General features: G+C 46.4%; 1 protein-coding gene and 1 pseudogene across 2 annotated transcripts; both read left to right on the top strand.

Moving 5' to 3' along the window:
• Positions 1-4,423: 4,423 nt before the first annotated feature.
• Positions 4,424-7,941, top strand: LOC147977022 (uncharacterized; annotated as a pseudogene). The gene is made up of 4 exons (XR_015602189.1): positions 4,424-4,657; positions 5,042-5,959; positions 6,038-7,487; positions 7,584-7,941. The product of XR_015602189.1 is annotated as an uncharacterized LOC147977022 (transcript).
• Positions 7,942-12,934: 4,993 nt separating this feature from the next.
• LOC147977021 (uncharacterized) lies at positions 12,935-13,876 on the top strand. Its single transcript, XM_087519889.1, has one exon. The coding sequence runs from the start codon at positions 12,935-12,937 to the stop codon at positions 13,874-13,876; it is 942 nt and encodes a 313-aa protein (XP_087376015.1).
• Positions 13,877-15,650: the final 1,774 nt, after the last annotated feature.

Here is a 15,650-nt window from a genome sequence, read left to right as displayed (position 1 = left end):
GTCCCGATCCTTTTCATGGGCACTTATGTGCATGAGTTCGAAGTGTATATACTAGATGCGGCGGCTATGTCTGCATGCCCGGCCTTTCCACTGATCCCTGCAAGCTCTACACGGATCTCCATGCAAGCTCATTTTCGAAAATCCTACACTTAATGAAAGAGTGCTACGGACTGGTCTTACATTTTTTTGGGGGAGACTTTGACTTGGGTCTCACAGTTGCGGCACCTGTCTCATCAGCACACATGCCGCGGATTTGAATTGGCTGGTGAAACTTGATACTCCTGCACGCCCTCCATCGACGACTCTTCCATGACTTTATTTCAAGTAAAAGAAATTCGTGGTTACAGGTTAGCTACATTTGGTGCACCCGTCAATTTCATCCCAAAAACTTTCCAGTTGTGTTTTGTACAATATAGAAGGAAAAAACAAGAGTTGCATGAATAGTACGTGTATTATTCCTGACAAAAAGGCACACCAAACATGCGTGAAGAACTCTTTTCTCTCCTTAGCATAGGAACATGTGCACACCGCAAGAATGTATATCATTTAAAATAATTCAATCGCACAAACAACATGGGCCCTTTCATTCATATAAGAAGAGAGTTGCAGTCCTGTGATATTTTCCCTTCAATCGCATAGCTCAATTTTTATTCATAAATATTTCCATAATACTATATCTCAAAATATGGTCTCAGTCTTTCTCCCTTCAATGGCACAAGCAACGAGCACTTTTACATGCTTCTGTTACCGTTCATAATCTCCTGTTCTTATCTTTCCAAAAATATATAAACATACCTGCCTAAATAGATAAGGGCCTAATAGGGATTAAAAAATGACTTTTCAAATAGATTGCGTTTTCTTCACAGTTGAACTCTTCTTCTTTCTTGCGGGTAATTCACGGTTGAACTCTAGCCCAGAACAATTGGGCATAGCTCTTGAAACGGTACAACTAATGTTGACATGTGCATAATGCATAGAGTTTTTTATGAGCTATTTAATATAGTCAAATTTTCCTAAAAAAATATAGTCATTTTTTTTCTCTGGCCGCATGTCTAAGTTGTTGGCGATATTGACACCTAACAAATTATATTATTGACGTGTTCTGTTTTGCTGAAACACAAAATAGATTGCATTCACAGGTGAACTCGCTGAAACACAAGGTACAACTAAAGAAAGCGCTGCTCAAGCAGCTTTAAAACACATATGCACCCACTACAACATCACTATCAGTGATCACAACTATCATGCACTTGAAGTAGAAAAAAGAAGCGTGCTTCCAACACAAGCGAAGGTACGAGAACGAATCAATCAGCGGCAGTTCAATATGGCCCACCAACAGGTTACCGCACAGTCAAATGAGAAGGCAAACTAAAAGCCTTGCAAAGATATGAGACAATTTCTTTGTTGTGATACCACTATGAATGTACCCTAAATGCCCATACACTGATGATCCAATCATTGCGTACACCGGCACCAAACCACCAGTGGGTCGGGTACAACAATTGGCAAAGACTCTCTATCACTTCATCACAGGTACCAATCTTGCAGGAGATTCCATCAGAATGATCTAAACTACAAGTGCACATACCGTATTTATTTTATATTATCAAAAAGATACCAGCATGTACCCCCTATTTTCTAAGATGCACCACGGACGTTGGGAATAAATCTATCATTTTCTCAATTTCTCCTTTTTTTTATTCATACTTCTCTTGCTTTAAATTCAGTTCCAATGTAAATAATAAAAACAACATACATAAACACTACATATCGACGGGGCACAAGCAATGGAAAACCTATCCTAAAAGATGCAATTACTGCGTCTTTGAAGCTACAAAGAGAGGTCTGATTTTCTCACATGAAGCGACCCATACCAAACAGTGACAATTTAACATGGCCTGTCAGCAAATAAGCACTCAACAGAATAAATTCACAAGGCAAGTTAAAATCTTAGCAAAGATATATATGTGATGACTTTCAGAATCATACCACTATGTATGTATCCTCGGCGCCCGCGGACTGAAGATCCACTAATCACATATACCGGTGCCAAACGACCCCATGGCTGTATGCGAGAATTTGCAAAAATTTTGTACTATTTCGTTATGGACACCTCCTACAGGAGGTTTTTTTTAGAAAAGGAGGATGACCCCCGGCCTCTGCATTTGCGAGATGCATACGGCCACTTTATTGATTATTTTCGAGGACCTTACAAAGTATTACAACAATAAGCCTGAATCCACCATCTTGGCAACATATGCCACTACTCCTATCCAAAATGATGAACGGGTGCTAGCTGGGCCACTACCCAAACCACTCACCTAAGCCTAACATCAAAAAGCCGGAAACCGAAACATATTCGGAAGCCCCAGCCGAGCCACATACCGGGTCTGGGGCACAATCCGGTCAGACGCACTCGTGTGTCGTCGCCACCATCTTCCGCAGGTCCATCTTCAGATCATATTGAGGCTTCTACCTTGTGTGGCCACTCTGCCATCGACGTCACCATGACGCCAGATAGCAACCTCCTCCTGCGCGAGTCCATCTCCGCGTATCGGGCGGCGAGCCTCCACAGCGCCATGCCGCCGATCCTCGCCGCCATGAATGAGTGAGATGAAGTACCGCTCCACCACGGCATGTATAGGGTGAGGAAGGGCGAGGTCCCCATCGGAGACACGGCCGGAAGGGCCGCCACCAGGAACCAGACAAGCTCGCAATACAAACCCAGCATCCCCATGCCCAAGTCGGCGCCTTCAAGAAGGTGACGGCGCTGTGGCACCGCCGCCGCTTAGCCACCGGGGCTAGGGTTTTCACCCGGGCGCAGGGGAAGGGGGGAGGCAGGGGATGTTTAGCCTCAGCGCCGCCACCAAGGAGGGAATGGCGTCCGGGACGCCATCGATGCCGTGACCGCCACCGGCGGCCAAGGGTTTCCCCCGGCCAAGCACCCTGCCGCCACCTCCGAGCCAGCCACCACATCCGCAGGCGCGAGTACGCCGGAGATCCAGGCCGGCCGGAAGTCATGCATCACGAGCGGACCAGGATCGTCTCCGATCTGACGCGGGGAGCCTGGGGCCTCCATGCGCCAAGACCTGCGCCCACCGGGACCTCGCTGCCCGCGCAGCCGAGGGGAACCGGCCTACCTCATCGACGAACACTTCCCGCCGCCGGGGGAGCGCCGTCCGCACCAGCGAGGCCGCCGCCTCAGATCCGGACACCACCGAAAGGGAGCGGTCCCTGCCGCCACCATCCCGGGGCATCCCCACAGCCGTGGCCACGCCCACCCCCATCGACGACCTCCTACAGGAGGTGATAAGTAGATAATGAATAAGTGTATATGTTCTAATCCAAAATTGTACACTACTTGCTTTATTGTAATAAAACGATTACATGAAAGTAATTTTAATAGGTGGAGTACCTTTTATTAGAGATGTACCAGTTTTTATCATTCTGTTTATCAGCATGTATCATGCATGGTTGTAATAAATCGAAAATCTGCATCTGAGCACGGGCTCAGCTGCACCCGCTCAGAAAAAAATTCAAAAAAAATACTAGAAAAATTCAAAAAAATCCAAAAAAAATTATGTGGTAGATCATTTGATGCGTGAGATCCGCTCCAAATTTCAACTCATTTGGACATCTGAGCAATTCTGGGCAAAAAAGACAAATCAGGTCAAAACAGTTCCTGAACAGTAAACTGTTTTACAGACCCTGATTTTGTCTTTTTTTCCCAGAGCTCCTCAAATGTTCAAATGAGTTGAAATTTGGACCGAACCTCATGCATCAAATTATCTACCACATAATTTTTTTGGAATTTTTTGAATTTTTCTAGTGTTTTTTCTGATTTTTTCCGTGAGCGCGGGTGCAGCTGAGCCCGGGTGCAGATTCGCCACACTCGTAATAAATGTACTTCTTTGCCATCTTGAACTTTCATTGGCGGCGGAGTATATATTGATATGGTCTTCTTTACACAATATATAGTAAAAGATATACATAAAGCTACAATGCATATTCTGTTAAACTCATAATTGTTTATAGTTCTATCATTTCAACAACAGTCTACATAGTTGCAATTTATCGATAGGCGCGGCGTGCCGCCGCGCGGGCTAAGCTAGTTTGTACAACCAACCAACTATTCGACTCCAACTACAGCCACAATCCAGCTATCTAGTAGCCGACACTGGCGGAGCCACCGCCCAGCGACCCTGGGCACTTGCCCGGGCTCACTGGTTCCTAGCAGCAGCGATAGACTGATTAAATAAAGGGCTAAACTGATCGGTAACTTAATTTACCCGGGCAAAAAAGCTACTTGGCCTTCGTTTCTCTCACGTTCACAGCCCAAAAATCAACAAACGATTAGTACGTGGCTTCATGCCTACATGCAATCAGCCCAGGCCGCCGAAACAAAGAAACAAAGGGGCGCTGGCTTCCTGCGGTCGCTCCAACTCTCTCTCTCTCTCTCTCGTGTCTCTTCGTTTCTCACGCACGATTAGCGCAGGGACTGGGCGACAGAGGGCAGCGGCGGCGGCTGAACCCTAGACGGCTCCGGCACCAGCGGCAAGCGACACCAGGCTACAACGCAGTCTATGCGTCCAGTCGTTCCTCAACCTCTCTTTCCTCTCATCTGGCTTCGGCTTCGGCTTCGCCTCGGCTTCCTTCGGTAAGAAATCTCCATCGAATTTAGGTCCAAGGATCTCTCATCTCTGAAGTCTGAATAGTTGGTCTGGGAAGTAGGATTGATGTGCAGTATGGATCGAGATGCTGATTATACATGGTCTGAGATTTCAAGGTCGGACTTAGGGGTTAGGGCTTAAATTTAGGGGGAAATCGTTGGGGGTGATCATGAATTCATTACTAGAGAGAAATTGTATTTGTTTGTTGGCTATTCGAACTACAAAATCAAAGTATGTAAGAAGACGGCAACTTGCAGACTGGTATTCATGCAATTTTTTCTTACCTTCAAACTGAATACAAATAATTATGTACTATGAACTTGTTGTAGCTCGTTTAGCAACTAACTTCAAACTTTATCATTAAATTTCAGAGATGAGGAGATTTTTGGTTAATAGAGCAAGCACTGAAAATGTGAATGGTGTGCAACCAGAAATAGAAGTGGAGGCACAACCACCTCCTAACATTGCCAAGGAATTTAATCCAAATGATATTGAGCGTGATCCAGGGAAGAGGAAACAAATTTGTGAGTATCCTCCTAATATTCAAGATCAAGTGACAAGAGCATATGTATTGAAGGGTGCGATGCAACCAGATTTGAATAAATTTCCTCGTACTGAATTTGGAAGTTCACGTTCATCAAGTGCATTTTCTAAATCTTGGTACAAAACTCATCCATGGATTGAATACAGTGAGTGGAAGAAGGCAGCTTATTGTTTTTATTGCTTTCTCTTTAAGCAACCTGGAAGGGCTGAGCACTTTGGTTATGAAGTATTCACCAAAGAAGGATTTACAGATTGGAAGCATGCATCTAAAGCCTTCAAAGATCATATTGGTGGTCCTGGTAGTAAGCACAACTCTTGCGTCAAGCAATATGATGATTATTGTAATCAAAGACAAAGTGTGGCAAGCAATTTTGCTAGAACTAGCAAGGAATCGAAAGAAATGTATAAGATCCGCTTGACTTGTTCTGTAAGTTGTTCAAGATATCTCATCGCACAAGGCTTGGCTTTTCGTGGACATGACGAATCCTCTACTTCTCTGAACAAAGGAAACTTTAGAGAGATGATAGATTTGGAAAAAACTAAAAATGAACAAGTGAGGGATGCTTTTGACCGTGGTGGAAGAAATTGCACAATGACATCCGGTGACATTCAAAAGGAGCTTGCAATGTGTTGTGCACATGAAGTTACCAAGAGATCATGGCAGAGCTTGGTGATAAACAATTCTCTGTGCTTATTGATGAATCACGTGATATATCTGTGAAAGAGCAAATGGCGGTGATGTTGAGGTTAGTAATTTCACTTTCTTTCATTATTTGTTTGTCATTTATTCTCTATGTTGTGCACTAACCTTCTTTTTTATATAGGTTTTTGAATGACAAAGGAAAGGTTGTGGAACGATTTATTGCTCTTCACCATGTCAAAGGTACTACATCTGAGTCACTAAAGAATGCTCATTATGGTATTCTTGATCATTATAAGTTATCTATTTCAAGGATACGAGGGCAAGGATATGATGGTGCTTCAAATATGAGAGGCGAGTTTAATGGTTTGCAGAAGAAGATCATAGATGAAAACCCTTTTTGCTTTCTATGTTCATTGCTATGCTCACCGTTTGCAGTTGGTGGTTGTCTCTGTTGCTAGTAGTTGCTCATCTATTCATGATTTCTTTGACTACATCTCCTTAATTGTGACCACAACAACTGACAGAGGCACAACACCAAGATATTCTGGATAGACTTGAGAGTGGTGAGATATCTACAGGAAGGGGCCTGCACCAATCATCTACTCTTGCTAGGCCAGGTGACACTAGATGGGGTTCCCATCATACTACTTTGCTTCGTTTGAATCAAATGTGGTCCTCTGTGTTACAGGTACTTAGTACGGTTGATGAACATGGACGTGGGCCATCTCAAGCAGCAGGTTTGATAGAAAAAATGGAGAGCTTTAAATTTGCTTTCATTCTAAAGCTTATGTTGAAGTTGTTTGGCATCACAAATGAGCTCTCAAAAGTCTTGCAAAGAAAAGATCTTAATATTGTGCTTGCCATGGAATTAGTGGATGATGTCAAAGCTCGGCTGACAACATTAAGAGAGAGTGGTTGGGATGATTTATTTTGTGATGTTCAAGAATTTTGTGCTGCTAATAGTATTCCAGTGCCAAACATGGATGAAGCAATACCAGTTCGTGGTCACTCAAGGAGAGCAGGGAGGACTATCACTATTCTTCACCATTACCGTGCAGAGATTTTTTATGTTGCTATTGACAAAATATGCGTGGAGATGGACCACCGCTTCAGTGAAGGAGCTAATGGTGTGCTTGATTGCTTCTCATGTCTTGACCCCAATAATTCTTTCTCAAAGTTTAATGTTGATAAGCTTGCGCATCTTGCTGAAATTTATCATGATGACTTTTCCAATGATGACCGTGGAACAATAAGAGAGCAGCTTCTCACTTATATAAGTCAAGTGAAAAGGCATGCTTATTTTTCTACTTGTGATGATGTTCAAAGTTTGGCCATAAAGATGGTTGAAACTGAGAAACATTTGGTATTTCCATTGGTATACAAACTTATTGAGTTGGCTTTGATATTGCCGGTGTCGACGACATCTGTTGAGAGAGCTTTTTCAGCAATGAAGATTATGAAGACTAAACTACGTAGCAAGATCAATAATGAATGGTTCAATGACTTGATGATATGTTACACCGAGCGGGAGTTATTCAAGTCAGTTGATGATAAGGATATTATTCGAACATTTACTGCAATGCGGTCTCGGAAAGGGCATTTGCCCCGTAATTTCCTTTAGTGCACTGTCGGTATGTTCCTTCTAACCATCTCTATTCTTGCAAGCTTTCGACTTCTCATCTCACAACTAAATTTATTTAGTTACAAATTCTTTTTTTGTATTGCAGTTCTTCAAGGCTGATTGTTTGTCTTTCTGTTGGCAAAAAATGAACAAGTGAGAGATGCTTTTGACCGTGCTGGAAGAAATTGCACGGTCACATCTAGTGACATATGGTATGTATATATAGCTTTACTTTTGTTGGCAACATGGCGAGTTGGTATCTATGCATGGTTGGCTATGTATCTTTTGTTGTCATGTACCAACTTTATTTGGTCTATGAAGCGGATATTGAATATTAGCTCACTTTAAATGAAATTTTGTGTGACTATTATGGTTATGTTTTCACTTCATTGTTAGAGCGGATTTGTGAATCCGAAGCTTGATGGTATATTACATGTTGTGTATTCGAATACCCGACTTGATTTCTAAATTATACGCTTAGACTTAAACTTGCCCAGGCTCCACAAAAGTTCTGGCTCCACCACTGATTGCCGAGAACACCCTTAGTCTCCAACTACACCCGCAACTTGGTTGTTCGGTTGACAAGAGCCAAAGCTTGCACACAATTCAGTGTAGAAACAGATCCAGAGGCTAAATAACTAAAACATTTAAACTTGCCAAAAGTTTGCTTTTGTATCGTAGGCTCCATGGAGCGTAGATTTTTGAAAAATACAAAACTCATTTTCTTTTATGTTTCAAAAAATTCTGGAAAAAATACACATGAACCTAGGCATGTATACTACTACTCCGTCCTGTAATGTAAGACGTTTTTTAAAATTAGTAGTGTCAAAAAACGTCTTATATTATGGGACGGAGGAAGTACATCTTTGTAAAACTTTATGATGAAATATGTTGCAGTTTCTTGCTCCCTCAATGAAATACTCCCTCCGTCCCAAAATTCTTGTCTTACATTTGTCTAAATACGGATGTACCAAGTCACGTTTTAGTATTAGATACATCCATATCTAGACAAATTTAAGACAAAAATTTTGGGACCGAGGGAGTAATAGAATAGACTAGTGAAAAATCAGAATTATACTAGTACATCTTTCTACTGGTCAAACATCAGGATTTTATGTTTTATACTCTGAGCAATTCATAGATACAAAACAACTGGTTGAGAAGATCAAGTATCTAACACAAATTTGATTGATAATCTGATAAAGATGAGCGAGGCAATTTTGTCTCCTGTCTCACTTGGTGCCAGATATTTTGAAAAAATTGGAAATGATATTTCTAAGTTTCTCAAATTTCCAAATATTTTCCATATATACGCACAGATGTGTTTGCAATACATATAAAATTTTAAATAATACTCCCTCTGTCCCGAAATAACTGTCTCAACTTTCTACTAACTTTAGTACAAAATTATACTAAGGTCAAGACACTTTTTAGGACGGAGGGAGTAATGCATTAGTGTGCACTCCCACAAGAAAAAGACTAATCAGTGGTTTCAAAAAAGCACAAAGTCACTATTTTAATCAGCGTATGAGCCTGACACGATCTCCTTGATGCCGTCGCTCTTCATGAGCCTGACCTGTCACAGCCTCATGACCTACTGTCTTGGCGCCTTGAGCCTTCGGGCTGCTTCTCCACGAAGTCCTTGTACCGCGTCATTGCTCCCTCTCCTAGCCCAGCTGTCTTCAAGTATATCTGGACTATCCGTCTGCCACTCAAGATCAGAATTTTCATGTGGTAATGGATCCGTGGCTGTCTTCCCTCTGGCGTGGAGGTGATTAAGCGCCATGGTCTGGGTGACGGTATCTGCCCCCTATGCGGGACGGAAGAAACTTTGAATCACATCTTCTCTCGTGCGTGTCCGCTCAGTTCCTCTGGGGATGCCTCCGCGAGGTGATTGGTGGGATTTGGTGTAACACCAACTTCCCTGACCTCCTTGCCGAGATTCAGGCCACCCCCATATCGAGCCGCCACATTAGGTGGCTGCTCATTGGGGTTCTCGCCTGGACGCTCTGGACTGTGCGTAATTAGCTTGTTATTCAGCGGGTCCCTCTCCGCCGCGCTACTGATGTTGTGTTCAAATTGTGTGGGTATTTGCAGCTTTGGTGGCCGCTTAGCCGTCACCAGGACCGAGACGTCATCAACACCATCATCTCCGACCTTCGCGCAATGGCTCTCCGCTTGGCGCCGCCGCTCCCTCCTCCACCGTCCGAGCCAGATTAGCTCCTCCATGCTGCTACGACTGTCCCGCAGTCGCTTTTTTTGTTTCTTAGGGCTTGTTGAGCTCCCTCAGCAGAACCTAATCGTACTCTATGTTCGTGTGACTGTGTGTGTGGGTGAACTTATGTGTATCGTTTGGTTATGGTGGTTTGCTTTATTTATAAAGCGGGACGAAAGCCTTTTTTGGTAATCAGCGTATTTATCTTTTTTGTGAACACCATGGATGAAAAGATTTATTGATGAAAATTCGTCTGTACATGCTACACACCTATATGTACATGTATAATTCTTTCAGATTTTCTTGAGATCTAAAGATAGGTGACCCGGGATCCATTTATTTTTAAGATAAAGAACCATTAGTTAAGAATCCTACGGGCCTTTCTTCTTTCAGATAGGAGTCAGATCAGCCACATATATTCTGCGGCACCCTTCTAAATTAATCCATAGATGGTAAATGCACAAACTTAATTACTACCTGATAAATGCATATTAAAGAACGCCCATGTGCTGTACACGTATGGTGAATTCTACTCCCCCGTCCGGAAAAGCTTGTCCCCATGGCTTTTTTCAAAAAAAAAAAAACCTCGAAGAAAGTCCGACCGAACCCGCAGCCCATAATCCCCTCCGACACCGTTCCACTTGCGCAGCTCCACTCACGTCGTTCCGCTGCATCGCTCCCCCGCGACACTGGCGACGCCGGCCAGCTCCACCCGCCACACCGCGCCGCCGCGACCAGTAGCTCCACCACGCCGCACTGCCGCGAACCCATCGATTCAGTGCTTTGCAGCGACACAAATTTTCACCTGGCTGTCGATTCGCCGCCGTCGTGAGGGGAGTGCAGGAGGAGCAAAAATTCATGTTGGCAGGAGGAGCAACGGAGAGCAAAATTTCATGTTGGGGAGAGCAGCGGCGAGCAAAATTCTCACCTTTCCTTTTCCGGCGGAGAAGCTTGGCCGGTTGCCAGGGTGAAGGCGGCGCCCCATAGTCCGGGTACTCCTCTTCGTCTTCATTCCCGTTCGCCTACCCCATCCAAGGTATGCCCAATTTGTTCCTCTACTTGCAAGAATCTGAGAGCAATTTGCGTAGAAATAATCACATCAGTGATTCAAGATTTTCGTACTGAGGTTCATAGGGATTGCTGAATTGTCCCTCAACATTGCAGTATTGCAAGTTCTTGGTCAGGCTTATAGGTGTAGATTGATGCCATCTTCTTGGATTGATCTTCAGTATTGCAAGTTCTTGGTCAGGCTTATAGGTGTAGATTACTCTGTCGAACAATGTTCCTGTCGGTCCAACAATGTTTCTGAATCTGAACATTTTCAGTTAACAGAACCTGAACCTGAACATTTTCAGTTAACAGAACCTGAAGATCAAATTAAGTGCTGCAATTTTGCCAACATCTCAAGACTTGCTGCTTATATTGTTTGCTACACAATGATTCAGTGTCTAGCTAGCTTGCTGATTCAGAGTTCATGATCCAATAATTAAGAGTAAGTCTAAGATCATTTGGTCTCTGAACATTTGGTCACAGATGTAAATTGAAGCAAATGCTACTTCAGTCAGAGCATTCAGTTGAAGCAAATGTCAGTTAACAAATGTACAGTTTTTTGCTCTAAATTGTGAAAATTAACAAATGTTCAGAAATCTACAGATTTTGCTCTCTAAATGTCAGTTAACAAATTCTTATTCTTACTGTCAAATGTTCTTTTCTTTTTTTGGAACCATGCATACTCTGTTCTGTTAGTATGTTCAGTTTGGTAGCATGATTTCCCTTTAATTATGCAGGATCAGAATATGTAGTTTCAGTGTCTAGCTAGCTCAGTGCATTTTGATCTTGGAGGTTTCTTTCAGTGTGTACCTGCTGCTGATGCTGAGGTTAGAATATGTAGTTTCAGTGTCTAGCTAGCTGATGATGAGGAATGATCAGGTGGTGGTGCTTCAAAGTTGGTGCCTGGCCATTGTGGCCTAATCACAGCCATCCAAGAGGTGGAGTAGAATAGAGTAGGCTTGTTCCCAAACTGTCAAGACTGAATTTTACTCCATCGCTCTCCAAACTGTCAAAACTGAATTTCGCTCACTGAAAATTTGACAGTGGAGTACTGTCCAAACGGTATTCACTTTCTAAATTTCATTGATCTCAAATTTTATTTATGTGCCAAGTTTGACATCAACTTGTATGAAGAAGAAGAAGGTGACACATGACACATGACAAACCATGACGTGATCTCAAGCAGTTCTCAGTTCAGCAAGACCAAGTCAATGGCTCCAGCCCCAGCAAGATCAACATCCCTGGTAAACCTGCAATCTTGAGTAAGTGACGTTCACTTTGTACTCCATGTAACAGGAGAAATGATTACTACTGAGTGAGCAACATCAACAGTGTGTAAGCATTCACAAAAGAAAAATCACCGAATAGGGTGAATAGGGTGATAATGTTTCTGTTGGAATTTGACCAGAGGAGGACACATAACAGGCAAAATCACCGAAGCACACATAAGCAATCTGCAGTCTAGCACACTCAAATCTGTAACTATTTGCAGTCTAACAATCTGCAGGGGATTGGACAATTTAGAGTAAGATGCTCCTGTGTAGATGATCATCGATTTTGGACACCACAATGTCAATATATTGTGAAGATTAGTCAATTTGAATTTCAGTTTCTGTTCACTGTCTTCACTTTCAATTTCAGTTCAAACTTGATTCGGCTCACAACAAGAAGCAGCAGGAGAGGCGGGGACAGGGATGTTGGTCACGCACTGGGCCACGGCGCTAGTGGGTAGCCATCAACTTTCAATTTCAGTTCAATTTGATTCGACTCACCAGGTGTTGGCGGCGGCGCAGATGGGTAGCCGACGATGGCTGTAGGGCGCAGGCGACGGGGGAGAAAGGAAGGAGATGGAGTTCTTCGTGATGTGTTTAAAACTCTGTGGTTTTTTTGCAAAACAAAAAAACAAATACACTGATCTGTGGACAAGTTTTCCTGGACGGACAGAGTACAAAATATTGGAGAACAGCTTTTTTTTCGAAAAGGGGGGCCTCCCCGGCCTCTGCATTAGAGTGATGCATACGGCCATCTTATTAACCAAATAAGCAAAAGATCAACAAGGTTCCAAAGTCTCGAACTGAAAAAGAAAAAGGCAGCTCACACAGAGCCTAAAAGGCTAGATACACAAACTAGCCAGGAAATGACGCCACAACCGGCAGGGTAGTTCAAGAAAAGGTATGTTGAACTGAACTGAGATGGCAAGGGCGACGGACGCGGACGACGGGGCGGCGCCCTTGCCGCCCCCACCCGAGCCACCTCCTACGGAGAGATCTAGGCCGCCGCCGCCTGCCCTCGAGGGATCGCCGGCGATAGTGTTGCCGGCGCGATCGCCGGACTGTGGCGGATCACGAGATCCGGAGTCGACGGCGCAGACCGGGGGCTTCCTACATCCAGCAAAATGGAGAATTCTCTTCGAGGATGTTCGGGCAATCGGACTCCGATCGGAGGGAGTTCTATTTACGTACTACCTATCGAGATGGATGGTGGTGCGCAATCTGGATAATGATATCCTCGGCGGGCGCTACCTGAACGAGGAAGAGGAGATCTCTGAAGGTACGCGGTTGTTGATTGATAATTTGGAGGTTACTATTTGTTCATTTTTGCAGGAAGAACCGGAGGTGCATGATCAAACCGAGGTGATCGATCTCACGGACGATCCCAAGCGATCAAAACCGCAGTTTGGGGGACGATTTTCTATTTTGGCTGATGCGGACGATAATGTACCACTGGCGAAGAAAATCGCAGATGATCTGGTGCAGTCGGTGGCTCCGCCACATGCGACCTCGCCTTTGGGGAAGAATAAACTGGAGCAGGACACAGGAGTCGGCATGGCAACGGGACGGGTGACTGGGAGGGCGACCGTGCGCCCGACCGCGGTGGTGCCGTCCATAACCGGTGATCGCCGGCGAGTCGGCGGGCGTTTTTGGGCTCTCGCCGAATTCGACGAGGAGGAAGCGGACGACGATGAGGATGCATCGCCCGTGGAGTCGCCGCTATCTCCCACTCCTTCGGATATCATCTGCGAATTTTTCCATTCAGTTATAGCGAAGATGAGGTGGCCACTACAATCGATCGGGTTCTGCCGCTGGAAGATCCGGCACGGATCGGTCTACACGCGGGCGAGAAGATCGAGATGATCCGGCGAGTTGTTCATCGCAAGACGGCGGCGTCGGCGATACGGCCTTGGAAAGGTCCTATACCTAAGGTGAGTCTCCCAAACCTTACGTTATTCGATATGATTCGACCGGAGTCTTGGGTTACTGTGAAGAAGCGAAAGAATGCGAGGCGGATCGCCGCTCGTCAGGCGCCGGCGGCGTCCACGATGGCCGCGTCGGTGGCCGAGATATCGAAGGCAAGAGCGCTTCGTTTGAATCAGCTATTGGGGTCGACTGGTCCGGTTCGGATGGATTCGGGTCCGCGAAGAGTTGGGCCGGGGTCAGGTGGGTATGAGGCCCACGCTACACCAGGCCGACCTTCTGCCCATAGCGATATCACATGCACGTACGAGGGCGATCGTGTTTCGCTCGGTACTGCGCCGTCTCGCGCTGGTTCTAGGGTTCGCAAGCTCGGGAAGAGAGGATTCCCGGTCTGTGGCGCTGGGCGGGCAAGGAGGATCCGGCCGCTCTCTGAGATGGCAGGCCGTGGGGCTGCGCCGCCGCCTTCCATGAAAACCAATGCAGGTTCAGCAGGAAGGGGTGGGCCGGCTCAGCCGCCGGGGGCGGGTTCTGGGCGAGGAGTCCCGGCGCCGCCCGGTCAAAGGCCGCCGGCGGGGAGAGGAGTTGCGCCGGCTCATCCGGGCGGGGCGGCACAGCCGCCGACTGCGAGTGCGGGGCGTGGGGCCCTGGGGCCGCTTGGCCAGAGGCCGCCGACGAGCAGTGTTGTGCCTACGGTACCCAGGGTCGCGACGTCGGCCACGCGGGCGTTCGGCCGCCGGGGCATATGCCCATGCAGGCTACGGCCGGAAGGGGAGGGCCCAGGCCTCCGGCACCAACTGCGGCGTCTGTGGCTCAGCCATCTGTGGGTCGCGGTGGGCCTCGGCCTCAGGCGCCGGGCGTGGCCGGCGTAGCTGCCACTGGCCGGGGTGGTGGTGTGGCCCTTGGGGTTGTGCCGGCGCCTACGGGCGGCCAGCCTCGGGCCGCACCTCCGCCACACTATGTCGCAAGGCCACCTCAGAAACGTTCGGATGTTCCGCCCCGAGGCCAGTGGGGAGACGATGGACATGATGCGTATGGAGATGGACAACATCGTGGTTCCTCTTCTGCGGGAGGAGGTCGTGGTTCCGCCTGGCAGAGTGACGGGTCTACTGAGAGACCGTTCCTCGGTCCTCCCGGTGGATTTGTCGAAGGAGCCTCAGGTCCAGACAACCGCCAGAGAGGAGGCTACCTCGGACATCGTGGGGGTCGGGGTGGCCGTGGGAGGTATCGCCGACAACCTCCGCCCCCGGCTGGTGGTGACCACGTGGTGGCGACCATGGAGACCGATCACGCTCAGTCTACGAACCTCACTACCCAGGCGATGGAGGTGGTGACGGCCCTGGCTAGTGTGGAGGTACCTGCTTCCGGGACGGTGGCTGAGGTTACTGACAGGTCTGATTCTGAGAGGGTGGCCAAATGAGCGCGCAAGAAAGAAAGGATGCTTTGCTACCATTGTGGTGAGAAGGGCCACTTCATTGCTGAGTGTGTGGCGGAGCTATGTGAGTCGTGCGGCAAGCCAGCACATACATCTGGGGATTGCCCGTTTTTGCGTGACCAGGCTCCGGCTCTGACAATGTATGGAGTATATTGTGCGGAGCTGATGTTCTTTGAGTCCCCGGCAGCGAGAGAGATTCCGGAGGAGACTCAGAGTATGACCACCGAGATTGTGAAAGCGACCCAGGGTGAGGTGACTGAGGCTCAGATTGTGCGGAGGCTT

The sequence above is a fragment of the Triticum urartu genome, chromosome 4A (assembly GCF_056163025.1).
Source record: "Triticum urartu cultivar PI428250 chromosome 4A, HENAU_Tu73, whole genome shotgun sequence".
Taxonomy (NCBI): Eukaryota; Viridiplantae; Streptophyta; class Magnoliopsida; order Poales; family Poaceae; genus Triticum; species Triticum urartu.
Note: the sequence above shows the minus strand (reverse complement) of the source record. Positions and strands in the feature narration are given on the sequence as shown.

Excerpts from the sequence above, each read along its gene's own strand:
- LOC147977021 (XM_087519889.1), top strand. The coding sequence starts at position 12,935 with ATGGCAAGGGCGACGGACGCGGACGACGGGGCGGCGCCCTTGCCGCCC.